Here is a 23,580-nt window from a genome sequence, read left to right as displayed (position 1 = left end):
GGATAACTAGGACTGCGCGCAGTACTTAGCTGTGTGCAAAGTTTGGTGCAAAACGATGAAATTGCCTAGGAGGAGTTCGAAAAAGTAGGTTTGCGACATTTCGCGAATTTGCGAAAAAAAAACGGTAGGCGAAAATGGGAGTGGCCTATATCACGAGATTCAGCACAACTCAGTGAACGCGTGGATATAAGTTTTTTGAATGTGCGATAAAGTATGTGGAAGTTATTAGCCAAAACGCACTTTCCTTTATTATAGCGCCACCTAGTGGTGGAAATTCAGGATGACAATAGATTATAAAATTTTTCACCAGGTGTGACTTATATTTAAAGTTTCATGAGTTTTGGGGTATGTTCAGGCAGTGAAAAATGCAATCATTTCGTCACGAGAATAATAAAAATAATAATAAAAATAATAAATAATCATTCGAAATACAATAGGGACCTCGCAGGTCGTTGCCTGCTCGGGCCCTAATAAAAGTAAGATCCGGTTATATTTTAGAGAAGGGAAGTAAAAGAGTAATTTAGCAGTGTCAGTTCGGTCCACAGGGGGCCAGGCTGGGGCCAGTCAGGCCGCCGGAGGCTCCGCTCCCCGCCCCTTCCTTCCTCTATCAGCCGCTTTTCAAAACCCGCTACAAGCCGGAGGAGGATGACACACAGCCAGGACACACAGCGACCACCACACTCTCCGCTGCCGTGTGGAAATAAAACGTCTCCGACACAAAAACAACTGCACCGTGAAGCTAAGAGTTAGTTTATCTTTCTGGAAAGGATCATTTAACTTCAAGGGAACCGCGAAGCGACCACGCGGATAAATGTTTTAAAAGTTTGATTTTTTTTTTAATACTCGCGATTAAGTTAGCGTTTATCGACAAAATTCAGCTGGAAAAGGAGCGAATCGTGGTGCAAATTCGGAGACTTTGGTGAGTGTTTTTTTTGTTGAAGTTACTACTTTTCTTCCTCTTCTACCTTCTTTCACATAACATAAAACATTTGGGATGAAGTTGGAGCCAATCCAGACAAAACCGTTTCCTCCCGACATGCCTGCTGATAAATTAGGCCGGTTTGCACAGCCATCACTTTCATATGAGTGTCCTCTGTGACTAATTTAACTTGTTAGCAAACTTCTTCACAGTTTGTTAACGTTTTTATCATGTCCAGAGATGGATGTAAACTTTATTCACGTGTAGTCAAACTGCATTCAGGCATTACTGAGACAACCGTGTTCCCAATGAGTGATGCTAAAGTGAGTTTGACTATGTAACTTATATTTTACGTCTTTCTTGTCATTTTGACTTCACTTTTCAGTCGTTATGGTCCACAGCTGACTTTAAAGTCCTTAAAAGTTTGTGGTTTTGTGACAAAGCCTATTTATACCTGATATGTGGCCTTAAAATACTTTATTTTAAACTTAAACACTGGTTTCACCTCTCAAAGAAAACATTGTGGCAACATTGCTTGAAAGTTATCTCACACAGTCGTTTTTCATAAAAAATAAATAAATCCGTAAGCAATTAGATTTTGATGGTGCCCACCATCATTTGTGTCCCAACATCCCCAAAATGTGCCTTCAACTTGGACTGTGAATGTGTTGAAAGTGAGTAGAACAGTGATTTTTAAGTTTAATGCAAGTTCACTTTGTGGCAATGTAGCAAATAATAGTACCATTCTGTTAGATCTCATCAGTTTTGCAGATTATACAATGATTTTTGTTGTGCCTGTGCAAATTAAAACAAAAGATGAGAGAAATCCAGTATAATTAAGAATATGTTGCATGATGAAAGTGGATAGGGGTTTTGGAGAGGTCAAGGACAAGAGTAATACATAAATAAATAAAGTAATTTTGATTTGAGTGTTGCACAAAAATGTCATAAAAATTGTGAAAATAACAGTCACAACCTCAGAAAAAACAGTGTTTCACAACAGGACTGAGTGATGGGGAAAAAATTAAGATTAAAAAAAGAAACAAATTATGTGCAGTTTGTGAAGTTGCAGTTGTGAAATTGTTTCAGAGATATGTTTCATGATATGATTCTTTTACATGGAAACAACTTTGTTCCATTATAATCTCCTATCTCAGTGGCCAACAAAACATATGAACTACATCCAACCATGTTTCATTAGAAGAAAAAGTTTAGAAATTTTTACTTTTCCTTGTTGCGTCTGTCAGTGATAATTACCAGTGTCAGTGAATGCAGAGATGGTGTGAAGGATTAACCTCCTTCTTGTGACCTGGACTAGAGTGATTCTTTGGCTGCAGCAGCTGTCAGACCGCGGCCACCTTTAGCCACTGTGTCCGAGCCGAGCAGGAGGGCTACCAGGATAATTGGCTCAGAAGCTGCTTGCTGAACACAAATGTGACAACACAAACAACTGAAACTCAACTCAGTCAGTATCTGAAATAAGGCCAGCACAGTGTTGTGGTGAATAATTGTTTTTCATACATTTGTTTTGATGTTCTTTTCCAAATCAACAAGACACTATAGCTTTTTACAAGCTGCCGTACTGCTGAGCCATGATTTTCTGAATTCCATAAGCCTCTCAAATGTGCAGATGCAGAATACTGATTTGGTTTTTGTCTCCATTGTCTGTGGTGAATGGGTACCCCGAGTCTGGGGTGTGGGGGACACCTGGCTGCCAGCGCTTGATGGTCTCACTGAGAGCAGCTGGAAAAGCAGGGGTCAGGAGGGGGCTCTTTGTGTAGACATTTAGGCACAAACTGAGATTTCAACACATTAGATACGTAGTGGTGTGCTCATAATTTCAGATGCATTTCCCAAGGTCTTATATTTAACATTTGTTTGATGCTTTTACAAAGTTCAGTTCAGATCTTTATATTACCACAGGAGGCAAAATATTTTGCAGCAAGACAAATGCACATTGCAGTGTACAACATGAAACAAAAACACAGGAGAAACATATTAATAGACACTTGAAGTCATTTAAAGTGCAGTTCTGTTTACACAATTCAGCTTAATACCAAGTGTTAAGCTGTGTGGGGAGCCAAAAGACTGTAGTATGTTTAGTGATTGAGTGAAGTAAGATGATAAAAAACTCTTTATTTATTCATTCTATGGCAAGAGATTTAGCATTTAGTTCAGGATTTAGCGTAAAAAAGTTTATAATAAAGCATAAAGCAAATTTCCGATTTCTGATATGGCAGCCAATTTAAGGAATTCTTTAGATGGAATGAAAAAAGACCCTATATTTGTGGATTTTGCACCAATATGACTATGAAATACTCAAACTACATGTACCTTACTGACTGCTGCTTAAATTCAACTTTAACTTAAAACAGGAGCCAAATATGTGACGACTCAATCTGCACTGTGCAAACAAAATCACAAAAAGTACAAAAAATATAAGCAGCTTCAGTCCCTCATCAGAACATAAATTAATAGGTGGGCTCAGACTACACTGCACAATTCTATGAGCTACAAACAAGGTGCAACAGAGACATGATGTGCACCCCATTGTTTAATCACTTTATTATATCGATAGTTCATTTTCAAGCCAATATCGTGCATCCCTACTCTGCTCAGCTCTCTATTTTCAGTCATGTTAAGGGACATTTACCTTCCATAAGCTTCAGGTGGCTGACCTGGGCTGTTATGTCATTGCTTAAGTTAGTCAGACCTCATTTTTTCTTTTCTTTTGACGCATGATTAGGTCTCTTATTCCTCTTTCTTTAAAAAGAAAGAGAAACTTTCTCAAACGACTCTTTGTTGGGGGAAACGTGGCTTTAATGTTTAGTGCTGGTGGCTGAACTGGACTCCACACTTCTGTTTGGGTCCACAAAAGGGCCTTTGACTCTGCCAAATGATTCTTATTGTTTTTCAATTACAGCAATGATGCATCCAAAAAGACAGTGTACCAACTTCGTCCATGCCCCTGTAACTGATGCTGTCAGCAAGGAAATGTTGGCTCAGGGCTTTTTGTGTGACCTTCCCAATTAGTTCCTGGCTGCTCGTTCCACTTGGTGCAGCGCCACTTTGCTGTCCTTCGTCTTTATCGCCAGTTTGATGTGTTTGAAGAAACATTTCGTCCAACAAATTTCAAGACATGCTGCTTTTTATCATCATTAACCGCAGTATTTGTATTTTGTCAGCGTTCACCAAGTCAAACATGCTTACAATTTATTTACAACAATACTGAAATAAGTTTAAACTACATGAAATTGTGTTTACAAGGTGAATTTTCTCTTCCACGTGTGCATCAGATTGAATTACATGGGTGAAGAAGTGAGAAAGAGAGTCATGGTCAGTGTCAGACTTGGCCGCGACTATCAATTTACCTAATTGTCTAATCATTGTAATTGGATTAGCCAAAGCCTCCACCACAAATGACGCTGGAGCAGTGTGTTGGTAGCTCAGTCGCCCAGCGACACTCTCAGATGAAGGATCTTTTAGGAACACATATTGTTCAGTTAGATGTTTCTACGCTACTTGTGAGTATCTTTCAACAGTGATTGGATGTAATGCTGTTAATTTAGAGTGAAGAGACTTTGACCTCTTGTTTTTTCTTCTTTGTAACAGTGATTAAAGTTGAATTCTGCTCTTGTTCTGGTATTTCACTCTGAATAGACACATCAGCTAAAATGTGATGGTAAGAGCGAGAAAATAAATATTTCCTTTCCTTGTCTTTCAGGGCAGGGTGCTGTCCTGTGGGATGGATGACACCCAAGAGCAGGACCACTACGAGGAGCGCCTAAAAGAAGTTTTTAACAGTTTTGATTCCAGCGGCTCCGGCTCTCTGTGCCCGGAGGAACTCAGTGAACTCTGTCAGTCCCTGCACCTGGATGATGCCACACCAGCTCTTCTGCACACGCTGCTGCAGAACCAGGACCGCCTCACTGCGAGGGTAAGTGTATTCCTCTCTGTGTGTGATATTCTAGTGTGCAGCAATTTGCTCCGAAAAGTTGTATTTGCAGAATTATTGCTGTTCATTTTCTAATGCACATGTGAGTTGTGGCCTTTCCTGTGCAAAGGGTCCTCTCTGTCCTTTGAATTTGGCAAACGCCTGTGTTGAGCTACTCCAGCTCTCAGGTCTTTGTGTCTCTGGGCTTTTTGGTGCTTTGTTAGCTGTCTTGTTGAGTAGAAAATGTGCCCCCATCAGTCCTGATCCCAGGTGTCTGTCGTCAGGACAACCAAGCCGGCTAATCACCATTCACAGATGCATTTCTTTGAGGGTGCTCCATGAGGAAATGTATGAAATAGAGAGGACACTGGTCTGATCTATACAAGTGGACTTCTGATTGTAAAATGCATTCAAAGGATTTTCAGTATGCAGTTCTTATCTTTTCAGCCTAGAGTAGGCAGATGAGATGCATTCTAAACTGCTTACCTCTGCATCAAGTTGTGTTTATATATAAGCGTGTGTGGACAGACGGATGGCTATTGTCTTGCATGTGCGGGTGTGTGTGGGCGGGGGAAAATGTTAGCAAAGGGCAGGAGAACTGATTGCCTACCCATCCAACAATAAAGTCAAAAAAAAGAAAAAAAACCTGCGTAAAGCCGGCAGCCGCCAGCCTCAATGCACAAAGAAAATCACCATATTCAGGGTTAGCAGCTGTTGATTCTTGAAGTGTGACCTCGCTGCTCCTGCTCAGCAAACCCTCCTCCACCCAGACACCCAGGGACACCCAGCCTCCACCCGGCACACTGGGAATTACATCCAGTCTAAGGAATTTCATGAACTTTTGCTTTTACTTTGCGTCACATACACAGCATTGCTTGCATTTTCTCACATTTAGTTAATGCTTCTGTTTTTTTTTCTGTTCTTGTTTCAGGTTGACTTTGAGCAATTCAAGAATGCACTGATTCTGGTCTTGTCATCAACTATTGAGCCACCACAAGCAGAACAGGAAACCTTGTCAAAACCAGGTAAAGTCAAAGATTCTGATGATGCATGTTGTTTCACACAGAAACTCTGTTTCACTCTTAAAAATGCATGCAGTATCTGCCTGAAAACGAGCACAGAATCATGAAGCCATGTCATTTATTTCACAATTAGTTCATTGTTTAACTTTAAGGAAACAGTTTCCTTTCAACAAGTCGACCAAGTGGAAAAGGTGACTGTGACGGCTGAGTTAGTGGAACAGCCCACATGCTGATTCAGCAGTAAATCTCCATACAGAGGCCCAAAGCCAATTATCTGACAGTTGAAGTATTTGGACCATCATAGCATCATTTGTTTTTGTATGGCATAGGGCTATTCTTGACTAAAGACATCCTTAGTCGACTGAAGCAAATATGATTTTGTGGCCCAGTCGACTTAATCAACAGGTCTGTATAACTTAGTTTGTCTACAAATAATAATGCAAAAGCACCACTTAAAATCTTGTTTAGCAGAGAGGTGCTCTGGAGTTTGGATAGAAGTCATTCCTCACAAAAAAAAGACTAATCCACAAACAAAATCGAAACAAAAAACAAACTGACCAATCTCGTTGTCTTACAGGGGGCTATCATGGATAAAGTTATGCAAAAAAGCAGTTTTATACCAAGCCAAGGTTCACCAATCGAGCACTCTAAACAGAATTAGAAGGAAGCAAGATGACTTTACAAACCGAGGCAAAGTGATTCATAGATATAATTTACTATCTGTGGTCTGATCCTTGGCAAAGCAAATACTTCACTGTCAATATTTGAATCCTACCGTCCAATCCAACATACATAGTTCCAGTAATTTCTGTGCAGATTGCACCTGAAACATTGTCAACCTGCAGTTTTGTGTCTTTTTCATTCAGACAAATGGGACCATGTCCCTTTAAAGGATTCTGTATTCACAACTTTTTAGAGAAGTTGTCACTTTTGGAGAAGTAGCTGCTGCAGACTGTGACACATTTCTATTTTTTTCTGTATTTAATAATATCCTCTGTTGAACACAGTCACTACGTCATTTTTCACAACTGCAATGCAAGTAATCCTGACTCTACTTGATTGATTTTAAAGTGTCTCGTCATTGTATCTCCTCAGAAACTCCAGAGATCCAACCAAAGTTCGTGAAGGGCAGTAAACGTTACGGCCGCCGCTCTACGCCAGAGTTCATCGAGCCTATTTCAGACTTCTCTGAAGTTACAAGTGCAAACCCGGTGGAGGAGGACAACCTGGAGGACAACTATGACTCAGCTGTTCCCAGGAAGCGTGAGGTAAAAGGCTAAGAATGATGTTCTGTGACTTTTTTCAGCACCTCTCTGAACCTCCAGACACTCTGATGCTGTCCTTATCAGCTCCTGTCCTCTTGGCAGTCACAGGCCGTCAGAGAAGCGTTATTCTTAGCTAATCAGCTTAGCGGCATGCAGAGCAGAGCCTGAAATGTAATATAGATGCTCAAACGCAGGTTTCACAAGGCCGTGTTCCTTGCATAACAACGCAGCACTGTCTGTAAATAACACCGTGAGCATAATTACTGTTTAATAAGCCTCAGGTCGTCTAGATGTAACCGCAGTGTTTGTGTAACGTCACGCGGCGTCGTCAGTTTAATGTGTCATGATGTGATGCCGAGTGAGCTGAACTTCGCCCTGAGTGTATATGCTGGCTGTGATGTGGTTGTCAAGGCAGCAGCACAGTGATTGAGGAATTTACATCATCATGTTCAAACAGATCAGAGAGAGAGAGAGAGAGGAGCTGAGTGTGTTTATGGTCGTCAGTATTCGCCACGGTTACTGTGAAGTCCGTTTCCTTTATTTATGATTGACAGTAGGAGCCTCCCATTGTCTGCACAGGACAGTAAGGCTTCAATGCCACATGCGTTTGTGTCACAGAGTTGTGCAGCATTAGTTCAGTCATGGCCACGCACAGCTGAACACTCCGCATGGTTCCTCTGGCTGATCTTCTAGATCCTTTTCTTGGATTATCCTGCTCTCACTGCTGACATGGAGAGTTGTTTGACATATGTATGGAGGTCTAAGCTCATACTTTGTGCCTCCGTGGCCCGCAGCAGGAATCAGGGTGGGAGATTTACAGGACACTAGCATGAATTTCCCAATTCATCCTGCATAGGTTTGGTTGTATATATATATATGTATGTATGTATATGTATTACATTGTCAACCAACTCTAGAAATGACCATAAAGAAAAAGAAAAAACTAAATTTACATCAACACAGCATGTTCCATATCAGTCAATTGCTGACGAAGAGTTGGGACGCTGTGAGACACATAAATAATAACAGAATGCAATGATTTGCAAATCATTTAAGACCTGCATTCAATTGAGTACCGTACAAAGACAATATATATATATATATATAAATATATAAGGTTTTAACAGAATTTGCTTATATTTTTCTGTTACTTCTTTTTTTTTTCACTTTGGTTTTTATTAATTTTTCATCCAACAACACACAAAAACATAACTTCACAATACACAAACATAACATCCACATAAGAAAACAAAAAAAAACAAATTAAAGTCCTGTTGGGAATCACATTCCTTCTTGGTCACTCGTTAGTTCTCTGTCTCGTCCTCTGTATCTAATGGTTCTGTTACTTCTTGATATGATTCTAAATCGTATATCTTTGGGTTTTGGACTGTTTGGTTGCAAAACAAGCATTTTAGAAGACCTCCCATTTGACAAAAAGACACTGTAAAAAATATTTGCTTACATGTTATAAACTAAAAGATGAATTCAATATATGAAAAAAAATAAAATAAAATGCAGCCCAATATTTTTGTTATTTGTAAGTATAGGATTTACTGACTGCTGTGGCCTTTGTGCATCAGGTCCATATTTCACACTAATGAATGTGCAAGCCTGTGTGTGCTGCAGCAGAATAAATCACAACAAAGAAAAGTCTTCATTGGTCACCAAAACGGAGTAATGATGGCCGGCTCAGCTTGTGCACGGATGGATGTGTTAATATTCTGCGTATTGTCTGCGCTCCTGACTCCACCCCAGATGCCTGCCAGCGTCAGGACAAACACTGTTGGAGACATTGAAGTGAAGCGTGTCTCGGTATTGACTAATCTGGGTTGCAACAATGCTACAATGTCCGGCCTGGGGACCAGCAGATGGGGATGGGTCAGGAGGCTCTGCCACAGAGACTGCAGGCTGGTGCTGTGGGAGGAGGAGGAGGGTGTAGGACTATGACAGAGGAACAATGAGCCCCCACTACCCCCAACCTCCTGGATGCCTATACTCCATGTATCAAAACGCCACTTGCAGGATCCCATCTGTTCTTCATTCCCTCACTGTTTGCTTCCCAAACAATAGATGGTCACGCTGGGACTGAGCACAGTGGGTCACACCCACATAAACTCCTCATCCTTATGTATTTCTAGACAAGCACTAAAACTAAAACTGGGTTTAAAATAAAATCGGATCTCTATTGGTGGTGAAATTTGAATTTAAGAACAGGAAATACTCATTTGGATTTTAACCTGCGAAATGTTTTAAATTTTGGTTTAAAAATGTTAAAGTATTTCTAAAAGTATTTTTTTCCTCCAGGAGCAATTCGTTTTCTCATTTATGTCATTTTAACTCAATTTCTTAATGTTACAGTTTGGCATGGCTAGTATACCGTTAATATGATTGAAAAGGTAACGGAAAGAATGAAACGAAAAGAAAGAAAAGTGTGTCTGTCCGTGACGCATTTTCTCTATTATTACCACCATTCCCAATTTGCACACTGACCATCCCCGGTGCCCTCGTGCCGTCACAAAAGCTCTTTTGTGCCTTTTTGTCAGACGCTTCTGCCCCCCCCTTGCACCCAGACTCGACCTCGCATAATTTAAAAACATGTTTGAACTTATAAACAGCTGATTGTCACACGAGAAAATCAGCCTGCAGGGAGATTTCAATGTGCTAAATTTCGCACAAACAAGTTTCTATGTTTTGACAAAACAGTGTGTTTGTAGGTTATTTAAAGACTAGCTTCTTTGTGATATTAATCGCACTTTCTGTGTGTTTTTGTCTGTTACAGCGCTGGAATGCTCATGAAACAAACACAGAGGAATATGAGGCAGAAGGTATGTCAAAGCCGCAGTATTTTTTAGAAAAATAAGCGTCTTTGTATTTATATAGCGCTTTTCTAAACACTCAATGTATTATTATTAAAATTCACGCAAAATATCTTTGTCTAGGATTAATCAGTCTCTTCTTACCCTGTTTGTAGGACAAATGCATCTCTGGAACCCCGATGAGCCGAGCACACCTCGGGGATCCATCTTTCCTCTGTCGACGTGTTTAGAGGAGAGACTGCGTGACACTTGTGAAGAACTGAACATATCATGGGACGGATGTGCCGGTCACACCGAACTGCTCGCTCTCTGTGAACACCTGGGCCTGGAGGTGAGATTCAAAAATGAATGGAGAGAACTTTTATTTCAGGGCAGAGTTAGAGTGTTAAATCACCATTATTTTCTATAAAATCACACAACATTCACTGCACTCACACTGTAGAGTAGAACATGTAAAATCCATTTTTTCAACAAAAGGCTTATGGCTCTAAATTAATGTAGTAGTGAACGTTAAAATGGCCATACAGTTCTGTGAGGCCTTGTTGTTTTTTTCCACTTCTGATAACATTGTTCTTTTAGACAATTTACGTTCAAAATGTGTTTTCAGCCTCCCAATTATGAATGTTTCATTTTACTTCACAAGAAATATACATATACACTCTCTGTATATATCATATACACACGTATATAAGTGCCAGTTATTTTCATCATTGATTAATATGATTACTATTTTGACCAAATGTCTAACAAAACTGAAGAACTACCTGCCATTACTGTAGAGTTGAAAGTTATGTCTACAAATGTCAAGGATAAAGGAAAAACGGCATATTTAGATATTTTTGATGCTGGAATTTATTGCATTTTAGCTAGAATTACTTAAATAATGATAAAAATATTATAAAATAAAATATAAAATATTTGTTGGTTATTTGACTGTTGATTCATCAACTAATCTTGAGTGGCTTGAGTCCATTAGTTCATGTAAAATTGAACACATATTTTGTGCGCTTAAAATTAAAATAAAAAAGTCTCTTTTTAGTGAATACAGAAAAACGTTTATTTTTCAGATAAATCTGGAGGTAATCCAGAGTCTCACTGGTGACGGAGCGATGAATGTTCAGGAGTTTGTTTCCAGGGTTGTAAACCACAACAAACCCCCCACGCCGTCCGCCTCCACTCCCTACAGACAGCTTAAACGACACCACTCCACCCAGGTATCTGTTCGTTGAGCTCTTGATCCCTTGTAGTCAATTAATTTATTTTAACTATGTGTTTTTATGGTTATCTGTTCTAGTTTTATTTATGTGTCATATCATATCTTCATGCATAAAAGAAATTCGTCACACTGTTAAAATAATCGCCTAAGTCAGGCCTACATCCCCAGTTGATCAGATCATGTGATTTTACCCCTTTTAAGATAATGGCCAATGTCAAGTGTGTGACTTAAGCGGATTTATTATGCCTAAGTCAAAATAAAATGCGACTTAGGCAATTTTTTGAACATGCCTTTGTGACTTAAGCAAGATATGGTAACACTTTATTTTGAAGGTGTCAACATAAGAGTCACACAAGCCTGTCAGAAACATGACATGACAAGTATCATGAGCATTAATGTTACTTCAATGCGTCATTAATGTTCATGACACATCCCATGTCATGTTTATGACGCGCTCATGTCACTCTTATGTCGACACCTTCAAAATAAAGTGTTACCATATCTTGCTTACGTCACAAAGGCATGTTCAAAAAATTGCCTAAGTCATTTATTTATCTTAAGTTACGTAATTTACACACAGTGTTTTTAATATGCCAATAGCCATCCTTTGTTACATCCTTTTTGAGTGAAATTATCAATAAATGTCATATGTTACACTTTTGGTGAAGTTTTTTGTGTTTCCTGCAAAACATGAAAAAATGAGTTAGGCGATTATTTTAACAGGGTGATGAATTGTGTGTTGACAGAAATATTTTGCTTTCTAGTTCCTCTGTGATAAAGTGACAGAAAAACAATGTTTTCCTCCGTACAGCCTTTTGATGAAGGAGGCCGTAGGATAGCCACTCCTTCTGTTCTGACCAGCACCATCGGCATGCGTCTCTTTTCCACGCTCGATGATGGGACCGGTTTCACTCCTGTTGACTACGTCCTGGATGCCTGGATGGAAGAGGGAATAGAAAACAGCACTGAGATCCTGCAGGTCACTTCCTCTCCTGATTGTGTCTGCAGCCTTTAGCGTTAATTGTTATAACATACAACGTTTAAAACATGCATTTAAATATATTTGTATTTTTTAAATAGGCGGACAGCCAAAGACAAAAGGGATACTTTTCTAAAATATTTGCAGAGAGACAAAAGTGTAATTATTAATGTATTTTGCAGGCTTTGAATTTCAGCTTAGATGGAAAAGTGAGTCTTAGTGACCTCACCATGGCACTTGAGAATGAGCTCCTCGTTACTAAGAATGGGATTCACCAAGCAGCACTGGCGAGCTTCAAAGCTGAGATCAGACATCTTCTGTGAGTATGAGTCAGCACTATTACACAGCTGTGTATTCAGATATTAATACTCTGTGTTAATATGTGATAAAAAAAAATTTGGAATCATTTTGAACCTGCTAGTCTGAAATAAAACATGCAGGATTATTGTTTGTTTCTGTTATTTGTCATTGTGGGTCAATCTTTGTACAAATGATCAACCCATTTGTGTTTCTCTTTCAGAGAGCGTGTGGACAGAGAACTAAGAGAGAAAGAGAAAATCCGATCCGACCTGGAAAAAGCAGATAAACTAAAAACTCAGCTCGCCACCGAGGTGGACGAACGTCACTCTGCGATTGAACACATGAATAATGTCAACCTCAGGTACTTTATTCCTCAGAATACACCGGATGTTTATGTTTTATTGGCTAAGTGTCTCTTGTCTACACCTGCCTCATTCATGTGGTGGATGTTGAGGATTAAAATGAATAAAGGGATTATATCTCTCACCCTTTATGTATTTATCTAGTCCATTCCTAAAGACTTAAGCTGATCATAGTTAGCTTTATAAATGTTCACATTGCATTTTGAGATAAAAAAAATAAATGGTATATTTTATTTATTTTCACCATGATACCCTGCTTAACCCTTAATAGGGCACTCATTGAAAAACTTGCAAATTCCAAATTTCAACCCTAGAGAATATTGGAGGATATTACATACTGCCAAAATGTGGATTGTGGAATGTGTAAAAAAAACATACAGACCCGGGGGAGGGGGATAATATTTTGAGAAAAGAGTTTACGAGATTAAAGTGGCAAATCTATGAGAAAAAAATGCACAAATTTATGAGATTTAAAGTGGTGAATCTGTGAGAAAAAAGTGGCTTTTTCCCCCACTTTTTTTCTTGTAAGTCTGCAACTTTTTCGTGCAGATTTGCCACTTTAAATCTCTTAAATCTGCAACTTTTTTTCTTGTAGATTTGCCACTTTAATCTAGTAAATTTGCAACTTTTTTCTTGAAATATTATCTCCTTCCCCTAAACTAAAGTCAAACATTCCAGCCTCTTCCTAACCTTTGGAACAGTCTGTATTATTGTGTTCATTCTAAGTGTTAATACTCTGTTTTCTCTGTGCCTGAATGTCTACAGGAAGCTTGAACAGGAGCACAAAGAGAAGCTAGCAGCGGTACGATCAGAACTGATGCAGGAGATGGACCAGATTCAGCAGCAGGCTGGCCTGCAGCGTGAGGAACTGGAGTCAGAGGTGGAGAAGATCAGACAGGATGAATCTTTCCTCAGAGACCACCTCTCCATCTCTGTCAAGGTACCAAAAACACCGTCTTTGCTTAAACAGCATTTCTAATACATTGATCTGTTTGTGGCGGCCCAACACTATATCAACATTAACCTGCACAAATAATTTTTTATATTTCACATTTCATTGAATAAAAATATAGTAATATCAGTGGTCCAATATGATGTAAAATTGCATAGTTTTAAGTCAAAAACACCCCTAACCCCCACCCGCTCGGCTATAACCACAAATACAATCAAATTCTGTAGAAAACTACATTTTATGACTTATTGACGTATAAAGCAATAACATTAGCTTGCTTATTATTAAAAAAAAAAGTTAAAAAATTGTAAACATGTTGGTTTTTATCTGTCTTTTTTTTCTTTTCTTTTTTTAGGAAAACCGACGTCTTGAAATGGAGTTGCTGGACATCACCGAAAAACTAGTGGAGTCACAAAACCAAAACACGAAACTTCAGACATGTTTAGACAACGTTTTGAAAGAAAAGGTACAGAATCATTTTGAATTGTTTGTCCATCATTTTAGTTATTGGAACATACACACTTTTTATATTCTTGTGTTCTCTTTCCTTGCCTAGGTCTTTTTGTTTCTGTCTTTTGTTTTTTATGGTTTCTGTGCAAACATACTATCAACTTGAAAATAATCTTATTTTCTTTAGTTTGGAGACTTGGATCCTGGCAACGCAGATTTATTCCTCCAGGAGGAACGTATTAAAGAGCTACGCAGCGGCTACGAAGCTCAGTACAGGGTAACTGCATCTAAATTATACATTTTTTATATATGCATTTCTAAGGTAATATTGTCTTCACACACTGGAAGCCGTTTACATATTTAACTCAAAGTCTCTCATTTTGCAGGAGCTGCAGGATCGTATTGACGAGCTGCAGTCAGAGCTGCAGGAGTTCCACAGCGTCGGACGAGTTCATCAGTCGTGCCACAAACCTCTCTCTGAAGAGCTGGAGAGTAAAAGCCCCGGCATGGAGTCTGACCCAGGTGATGAAAACTTACACCACACATACACACACGGTCCCCAGAGAGCTAATTACAGAGCCCTAACTACATCTGTTCATGACAACAACTGGTACATAAAAATGTTGCACAATTCTGTGTCAAAAGTCTGCAGCTTCCCCAACTTATAATGTGACTTTTTTCAGGCATCGGTTCAGAGGAAGTTCAACCCTTCAGCATGAGCCTCGAGGCAGAGATGATGCTGGAGCAGCTGAAGGAGCAACACCTGCAGGAAATGGAGGAATTGCGGAACCAGCTTGAAAGCAAGGTTTGTGCAATATATACCTTTTTTATTTTTCATCTCGTTCGACATACCTGTCTGTTTTTACACATTAAAAACTAATATTGGGAAGAGCACGAAGATGTTTAGATGAAATTTCAGTCTTGTGAACCGAGACAGAAACCTTTAGTGTACAGAATTGACAGAGGAATTCAGCGGGCACGTACAACATTAAAAAGTTTTTGTCCTTCAGTTTGTGGAGTGAGGCTGTGGAACAGACTGGGTGTGGAGCTCAAGCAATGTCCAAGCATGATCCAGTTTAAAAAGCAGTACAAACACATGGTTTTCATGAGGGACAGGGAGGAAGAAGGGCTTTAACAATCGGGTGTTTTCATAAATGATAAATGATTTATGTATTTGTTTATTTAATTATTTATTTTAAATTTTTTGTAAATATGTATTATGTAAATATGTATGTTTAGGGAAAAAAATGTTAATTGAGTAGTGGAGAAGGTATAGGTTTAAATAAGCATATGCTTCATCCTACTCCTTTTCTGACATGTTGCATTCACATTATTGCTTTTGTTTTGACTATTGCTATTGTTGTTTTGATTATTCTCATTGGATTTGTTTGTTTTTCAGTTTACTTTGTGCGTTACTCGCACATGTTTGAAATAAAAAAACTAAATTAAACATGTTCTAACTCTCAGCTCAAACTATTAATTTAACTCCTCCTCATTCTTTTCATCATCACAGATCAATGAATTTGATAAGATGGTTGGGAAGCAGAGGGCGACTCATGAGGACCAGAAGGCTGCCTTGGCCCTCCAGTACCAGCAGGAGGTCCAGGCTCTGGGGGAAGAGATGGCCAGCATTCAGAGCCACGCAGAGGAGCTTCAGAGCCAGCTGGAGCAGGCCAAGCTGAAGCGGACTTGTCTGGAGGAGAAGCAGGCCGAGGAGAGGGCAGAGCTGGAGAATCTGCAGGAGGAGGAGGTGGGAACTCTCAGACAACAGCTGCTGGAGGCCCACACCTACGCTGCAGACCTGGAGGAGCAGCTGAAAACCTTGGAAGCCCAGCAGACAGAAACTGATGAAAATCTAGTCAGTGAGATAGACGAGCTGAGGAAACAACACGCCACAGAGATTAAGAAACTGGGGGAAGAGCAGTTAGAGCTTTCTGAAGCCAGACTGGAAGAGGAGAGAAGCAAACTGCAGGAAGAAAAGGCCGAGTTGGAGAAGAGATTGTTAGATGATTACGAAAAGGAGAAAGAGCAATTGCAGCAAAGCCATGAGGATGAACTGAAGGCCAGACTAGAGGAGGCAAAGGTGAAGTTCAAGGAAGAGCGCGATGAGATTGAGCAGAGGCTGACAGAGCAGTGGCAGAAAGAGAGGGCTCAGCTGGATGAGCAGAATAATGAGTCTCTGCAGGTGGTGTTAGAGGAAGAGATGTTGAGACTTGTCAGGGAGCAGGAAGAGAAGGAGAGCAAGCTCAGGGAGCAGTGGGAGGAGGAACGAGCCCAGCTCCTGGAGCGTCAGGAGGAGGCTCTGCTTGACAGAGTGCTCCAAGAGAGGCTGCAGGTACAGGAGAAGTTTGAGCAGAGGGAGAAAAAGCTAAAGGAGGAGTGGGAGACGGAGAGACTGCAGTTAGAGGAGGATTACGAAGGCATGCTCCAAGAAAGGCTGAATGAAGAGAGGGAGAAGCTCGAGACGGAGAGAGAGGAGGAGGAGAAGAGAATAGAGCGCTTAATGGCAGAGGAGAGGGATCGTCTGGAGGAGAGTCACCGAGAGGCCGTGAAGGAGCTGACTGTCAAACACACTGAGGAGAGGGACGCTCTCAGCAGCATGCTGGATAAACTACGAGATGACATCACTCAGGAGAGGTAAGATGTTTTAAAAATACAAGCTGCTTCTGGCTGCATAAAGAGATATATGGATTTAAAAAAATACAGGTGCATCTCAATACATTAGAATATTATGGAAAAGTCCATTTCCAGTAGTTCAAGTAAAATAGCCCCAACCAAGTATTGAGTCCATATAGATAGACATAGGCCACATTTCCATATTAAAACAATTTTTTTAAATTGTTCTTTTGTAACATTAAATACAAAATTAATGTTTTTTTGAGACACTGAAGTTTAGGTCTTCATTAGATGTAAGCCATAATCATCATAATTAGAAGAAATTAAATAAATTAGGACATGAAATGTTTCATTCTATATGTAATGGATCTATATAATGTGTTATTTCCACTTTTTGAATTGAATCACTGACAAACTTTTCTATGATATTCTAATTTATTGAGATGCACCTGTATATTACTGTTTCAAGTTTAAGATATCTTGATGCAGGTGTTCTTCACTCATAATCTGTTCAAGGGCTATGCAAAATGATGAAAATCAGACAAAAATTACATGTGATAAATAGTGTAATTTTGAATATTTTTTTCAAAGAAAACATGCCTTTTAACCTGCTAATATGTTGTGGGGTTCAGAGGTTTTAAAATGATCAAAATGCTAAAAAAAGGAATTTGTTTTAATTTGTTTGAAATGGTACTATTTAGAGTTTGAGAACTGTTGCCGTAACAATGATTAAATAACCATGTACAGGAGGGAAATCGAGAGCAGCTTCGCCCAAAGAATCAATGAAGTGGAAAGCCGTTTCTCAGGTGATCAAGAATTCGCCGCGGATCGTTTTCAGGCCGATGTTTTGAAACTTGAGCAACACTACCAAAGTGAGCTAAAGGCTCTGTCTGAGAGGCATGTGGAGGAGAAGCTCCAATGGGAGGCGCAGATACAGGAGGCTCTCAAGAACGCTGAGGAACAAAAAAGAAGGATGGAGGAGGCCGTGGAGCAAGAAAAAGAGAGCCTGAATCAAGAGTGGGCTAAAGAACGACTTGAGCTAGAAAGTCTTCATAAAGAGGAAATAGAAAAACTCGTGATGGAAAACCAGAAACTGCAGAAGGAGCTAGATTACTTCATCAGTATGGCTCAGACTAAAGAGATAGAGCTTAGCATGCAGCTGAATGACCTCCATAACCGGCTTCAGGGAAGCCTGGAAACCAAAGACGAGCTGCTCGCTCACTCTGAAAAGAAAGCGATCGAGGCTGAGCTGCTGCTAAACCAGACGGTTGAAGATTTTAAACAGGAGAGGGAAGAACTTCTGGGCAGCCAGGTGGAACTTGAGGCAAAATACAACGAGATGCTTTCCATCTCTGAGAGGCAGATTAGTGAGAGGATCAAACTGTTAACGGAGCGCGACGATTTGAGGATAAAGATCGAGGAGCTGGAGATGCTGCTCAGACAGGCAGCGGAGGACTTTGAGCTGGAGAGGAAGGAGCTACAGGAACAAATATCTGTTCTCCAGGAAAATTTAGGAGACAATCAAGAGAATGACAGAGAAATGCTTATAGCAGAAAGTGATGCACTTAAATTCAGAATTGAAGAGCTAGAAATGGAATTACGTCAGGTTTTGTCTTCTTCAGAAAAGGCTATTGGAGAAGAAATGGAAGAATCAAATGAAATAAACACTTCAATGGAGGAAGAATGTATTTCTTTCCTCGTTGGAGGACAGGAAACCTGTTTGGAACTTCCTGAAATCTGTGATGCAGATTCCTCTAATCAGGAACTACTTTGTTTGGTCGAGCAAGACGCTGAAGCAGTGGACGGAAATCATGAAAATATAAAAAATGCTACCAGTGATGATCAAGAAGAAATCACACTTGAAGTAACTGAAGTTGTCGCTGTTCTAGAAGATTACCGAAGTGGAGATTCGAGCCCTGAGGAATCTGTTGGAGAAACTGAGCATGAAGACCCTGAATTAACCTGTGATCATCACAACCCCGATCCCCCAGCTCACAATGGAAATAATTCAAATGATGAATCTGAAAAAATACCCGCTTCACCAGAGATGCCGTGTGAGGCAGTCTCATCCCCCGAGGTGTGTGAAGGTGTAGATGCGGATGAAGATGGTGAGAATAAAGCAGCTCTTGAATCATGTGAGGGAGAGAACAAACCTCAGGATGTGCAAACGTTAGTCTGGGAAAGCTCTTCCTATGAAGATGAGCCGTGTCATGAGACTGTGGTTGATCCCTCAGTGCTGGAGGAAACAGGTGACCCAGATGAACTGTGTCTGGTGGATGCTGAGGTTAGGTGTTTATCAAATATCTCTCACGACAGACAGGAAGTTGAACTAGACTGTGAACATGATCCTCTGGAAAATCTGGATGAAGATGCCGATTGTGAGGACCAGGAGTGCTCCCTCCGGAATCTAAAGGCTTTGTATAACACTGCCAGAGAGGAGAACATCCTCCTACATGAGAAGATTTCGCTGCTTCAACAGAAAACTGAAATACTGGAGAATCTTCTGGCTCATAACACAGAAAAGATCAAAACCGGCCACCAGGTATTGGAGGAAAACTATAGCCTCAAAGTTAAAATGTTGCTTATAATGGAGCATGTTAAAGAGCTGGAGGTTAAGGCCTTAAAGACGACAGATCTTCAGATTAGATATGAGGATTGCATGGTTGAAAATGCCAAACTGAAGGAGCAAAACAATGAACTTGAAAAGAGATTTTGGAGCCTTGAAAGCCAGATGATTATTAATGATTTCCAGGATCCTCAGATTGTCCTCGTGGATGAGATCAACAGGATGAGAGAGGAGAACAGTAAGCTCTCTGAGTTGTTCAGTGAGTTGGAGAGGCAGGGTGAGATTCTTTCAGCCGTACGCTCCGACGCCGGACAATCGGAGACCCCCACAGACGAGCCTGTCCTGGAAAACATTCAGGCAATGACTGATCTGGAGGAGAGCTGTGAAGAGTTTGAGAAGCAGAACACCAATCTTCGCAGAGCCATCACAGAGCTACAGGACAGGTCGCAGACATTAAATGACACCACACAGGCTCATAGGTAACGTGGAGAAAAACTATAAGCCCGTCCCTCCGTGTCTCCTGTGGCTTCTCCCATCCCTGTGGTGCTTTGATTTTTTTCAGCACGCTCCTCCTCCAACGTAGTGCTGTTTATCCTACCTGTGATAAGGTTCCTAAACCCTTCGTGCAATGCGGCAAACCTTCAATACTTGTGCTGTTTTGATCCCTGTAGATCACCAGTGGAACGGCAAATCAGAAAGTTCAATGTGTGTAAATCGTAGGATAAGATGTTTTTATTCAATATGTAGCGAGAGACTCTTTATAAATGTGTATTCTGACATGTACGGTATTTTAAAAGCTTGTTGGTTTTTTCTAATGTTTTGATTTCTGCCTACAGATCAGAGGCGTCACGTCTCGCTGAAGAAAACGTCGTCCTCAGACAAAAGATTGCAGCATTGAAGGAAGAGGACATAAAAGAGGTCCAGGAAGAGTTGATGTGAGAAACACTTTTAGTTTAAACATGTTTAATAATTATCTCCGTGCATTTTAGTTTTGTCACGTAAACTGACTTTTTCTTCCAATGTTTGATTTTAGACAAACACTGGAGCAGCTAAAAAAAGGGAAGATTGCCACTCAAAAGGCAGCGGACAATTTCAAGAAACAGGTACTGAAGTAACTCCTAACTTAAAATGATCTCTAAGTCATCACTTATGAGTCGTGATAAGTGTGTAGGGTGTCATTAGCTCTAGATGCCCTGCCTTCTGCATGTGTTTTCTCTGTTCATTTCACTGTGCTGTGTTTGGGACGTTTCTGGGCGTGTAGCCCCCAGCCACTGGCTGGATACAAAGATTGTAAAATTGCATCCCAGAGGAAGCTGCAAAATTGGCGGGCACTGCTGGTGCTGTTGAGCCAACTTTGAATGTTGTTTACAAACCACAGCAGACAAATCCTACTCATTGTGCCTTCAAAATAAGAGTGTATAGCCAAGCAAATAGAATATTTACAGTGTTTACAATCTCAGTTTAGCAAGATATGCAACAGTCCACTAAACAAAAGGTAGAAACGAGGCTTTGGAAAATGTTAGTTTGCTTATAAACCAAAGTACTGGAAAACTTTTAATTTTCACCTGATAATGGAACCAAATGAAATCACAGGATCAACAAAGTTATTACAAATCACCCTGAGGGAGGCACAATTATATTGTACAAATTTAAGGACAATCCATGTAGTTGTTGTGGAGATAATTATCTTAAAACCAAAACAACCTCGTGGTGGTGCTACTGGAGGAAAGGTCAGGGAATCGCCAAATTAATGACGATTCGTCCACCGGGAGGCATTAATGTCTGTAGAAAAAAATAATATATCCTATAGTTTTCTTGATATTTCTGTCTGGACCGACTGACAGATCAACATCTATATAAAAAGTCTTTAGAAACTATTTTGTCCCCCCTCACAATTAATTCTCCTTCATTCAGAATCAGTTAATAACATGTATTATCTCCTCTGCAGATTTCCGAGCTGCGTCTGCAGAGCCAGCAGCTGGAGGATGAGAACGGGCTGCTGTCAGAGAAAAATGCCCAAAATATTTCTGATATGGAGAGTCTACAAGAGCAGCTGGCTGAGCTGATAAAAGAGAACGAGAGGAGGGAGGCGTTCACCGCCGAAGAGAAAAACGAGGTAAACAGAGCTTTGTGATGGTTGTCATGGTGTTGTTGTGTCGTAGCAGGTAGTTAATCGGTGGCTGTTTTGTGTTAGCTGGCAGCATGTGTGTCTGCTCTGGAGGCAGAGCTGACCAAAGCTCTGGAGGACACTGCACAGCTGGAGCAGAGGAATATCCAGCTGTCACAGCAGCTCTCTGGCCTCAGAGAGAAGGTGAGCATCAGGCTCAGACACTTCGATGTGAGATCCATTAAAGCAGGACACAAAAAAACATTAACACCACCTATTATTACCATGACTCAAACAGTTCAAGTGAATACAAGAATCTACAAATAATTTCACATTTGATGGGAAAAGAAAGGTCTGAAGGGCAATTTTCTGAGGTGTTTTCTAGCTTTAGCAGTGAAGGTGAAGGTTAAGGATTGTTTAATTACATCAGTAGTCGTCTTCTGGTTCTCAGGGGGTCAGAGTGGATTCTATGCAGAGGCAGCTCAGCCACCTGGCGGAGGAGCGGATGATCCCAGATCAGCAGACTCAGGGCCTCTGTGACCAGCTGACCAAAGCTCAAGAGAGGGTAAGAGTCCGCTGTGACCCACAGGATCATATGTGTCAGTAAATCTATGTTAAGTATTTCTTCAAAGCATTTTACAGTTGCATTCATAGTTCATCGACAAATTTGTATGTCAAGTTAAACTCTTTGTTTCTCCGCTCTAGGTCAAGTCAGCAGATGAAACTCTTCAGGTTGTGAACCATCAAAGTGCTCTTCTTAAGTCAGACTTCCGTGTTTTGCAGCAGGAGAGGGATTCCCTCAAACACGAAGTTGCAGTGCTACACAAACAGCTGCAAAATGTCAATGACAAAGTAAGATATGTTTTCATTCAGCAAACATTTTGAATTAAGCATTGTGGTGCTGCAGAGATGTCCCCGGCCTACAAATCATATTCTACAGAATCATTTTCAGAAACTGGGAATAATCAAAATGTATTTTTTTCCCTTGAATATAGTAGTTAATTTTTTGTCAAATTGTGTTTTATAGCCCTACAATGATTCACAATTTAGTACAGTATTTTTTTTATTAATTAATAATAATAAACTTTTTTTGTGTAGTCCCTTTCATTCAAGAAGGGGAGCTCAATGTGCTTTACAATAATGAAATTACATGCACCAAGTTTATAGACATAAAAGAAATGTAAAAACTGGGATAGAATTCCATTATTGTAAAATAAGAGAGATAAACCCCACCTAATGGTAATATTAAAATGGAATACATATAATACATATAATGGAAAAGAAAAACACTGAATTATAAAAAAAATATATATTAAATACAGTAAAAAATATATTAAGGAATGCACCAAATCAAGTAAAATACATAATTTTTTAAAGAATTGCAGCATTGCAAAAGAGTTTTAAGCCTGTATCTGTGTTCAACACAGAACCACGTGTTGGAGATGGCCTTGCACTCGAGTGGTCTCCAGAGTCAGAGCAAGAAGCTGTTCAGAGATGAGATGTCTCGGCTGCTGGATCAGGAGCAGAAGCTGCTCAGGCAGGAAAACGAGAGACTCCGGGACGAAGTACACGGCGTCAAAGGAGACCTCGTGCAGTCCAGAGAAAAGGTGAGCTGAGGACGCAAACTGTGATGAATGTTAAAATCTAAGGTCATAATCAGGGTTCATACGGGTGCTTGAAATCCTTGAAAATGCTTGAATTTAAATGTTGTATTTTCAAGGTTTAAAAAGTGCTTGGATTTTGGATAAAGTGCTTGTAAATGCTTGAAATTCTTACTGTATTTCTCTTGCAATCTAACTATATCAATCTATAGACTATAGATAATCACATGTTCAATGTAAAAAATAATGAGTAGCCTATCTGAAATGAAGACCGTTCCTCCTAAAAGTGTAATACCATCGCTGTTGGTATGGTTAAGGAAAAATAATGGAAATCTCCCCCTTTTAGTATGTAAGTACTCATCTAAAACATGCAATTTACAACAGGTGTAAGATACTGGAAAAGCTTGAAAATTTACCTTGAAAGTCCTTAAAAAATGCGACTTTGACCACTGCTAAAGTGTACGAACCCTGCATA

The 23,580-nt window shown here is 40.0% G+C and overlaps 1 protein-coding gene across 2 annotated transcripts in view; it reads left to right on the top strand.

Annotated features, from left to right (window-relative positions):
* The first annotated feature begins 676 nt into the window (after positions 1-676).
* The window catches only part of nin (ninein (GSK3B interacting protein)), a 31,541-nt gene continuing 8,637 nt past the window's right edge, over positions 677-23,580 (top strand). The window contains exons 1-23 of one of the 2 annotated variants that reach the window (XM_059352954.1): positions 677-919; positions 4,644-4,856; positions 5,785-5,878; positions 6,971-7,143; positions 9,920-9,965; positions 10,112-10,287; positions 11,024-11,170; positions 11,984-12,151; positions 12,334-12,470; positions 12,672-12,812; positions 13,579-13,753; positions 14,121-14,231; positions 14,403-14,492; positions 14,602-14,737; positions 14,899-15,020; positions 15,729-16,852; positions 20,234-20,332; positions 20,431-20,500; positions 21,346-21,513; positions 21,592-21,708; positions 21,938-22,069; positions 22,210-22,356; positions 22,932-23,111. In XM_059352954.1, coding sequence (XP_059208937.1) covers positions 4,665-4,856; positions 5,785-5,878; positions 6,971-7,143; positions 9,920-9,965; positions 10,112-10,287; positions 11,024-11,170; positions 11,984-12,151; positions 12,334-12,470; positions 12,672-12,812; positions 13,579-13,753; positions 14,121-14,231; positions 14,403-14,492; positions 14,602-14,737; positions 14,899-15,020; positions 15,729-16,852; positions 20,234-20,332; positions 20,431-20,500; positions 21,346-21,513; positions 21,592-21,708; positions 21,938-22,069; positions 22,210-22,356; positions 22,932-23,111 — 3,945 coding nt within the window. In that variant the 5' untranslated portion in view covers positions 677-919; positions 4,644-4,664. Of the gene's footprint in view, positions 920-4,405; positions 4,444-4,643; positions 4,857-5,784; positions 5,879-6,970; positions 7,144-9,919; positions 9,966-10,111; positions 10,288-11,023; positions 11,171-11,983; positions 12,152-12,333; positions 12,471-12,671; positions 12,813-13,578; positions 13,754-14,120; positions 14,232-14,402; positions 14,493-14,601; positions 14,738-14,898; positions 15,021-15,728; positions 16,853-20,233; positions 20,333-20,430; positions 20,501-21,345; positions 21,514-21,591; positions 21,709-21,937; positions 22,070-22,209; positions 22,357-22,931; positions 23,112-23,580 lie in introns of those variants that run through there. The other variant, XM_059352953.1, reaches the window with a different exon arrangement.

The sequence above is a fragment of the Centropristis striata genome, chromosome 16 (genome assembly GCF_030273125.1).
Source record: "Centropristis striata isolate RG_2023a ecotype Rhode Island chromosome 16, C.striata_1.0, whole genome shotgun sequence".
Taxonomy (NCBI): Eukaryota; Metazoa; Chordata; class Actinopteri; order Perciformes; family Serranidae; genus Centropristis; species Centropristis striata.
Note: the sequence above shows the minus strand (reverse complement) of the source record. Positions and strands in the feature narration are given on the sequence as shown.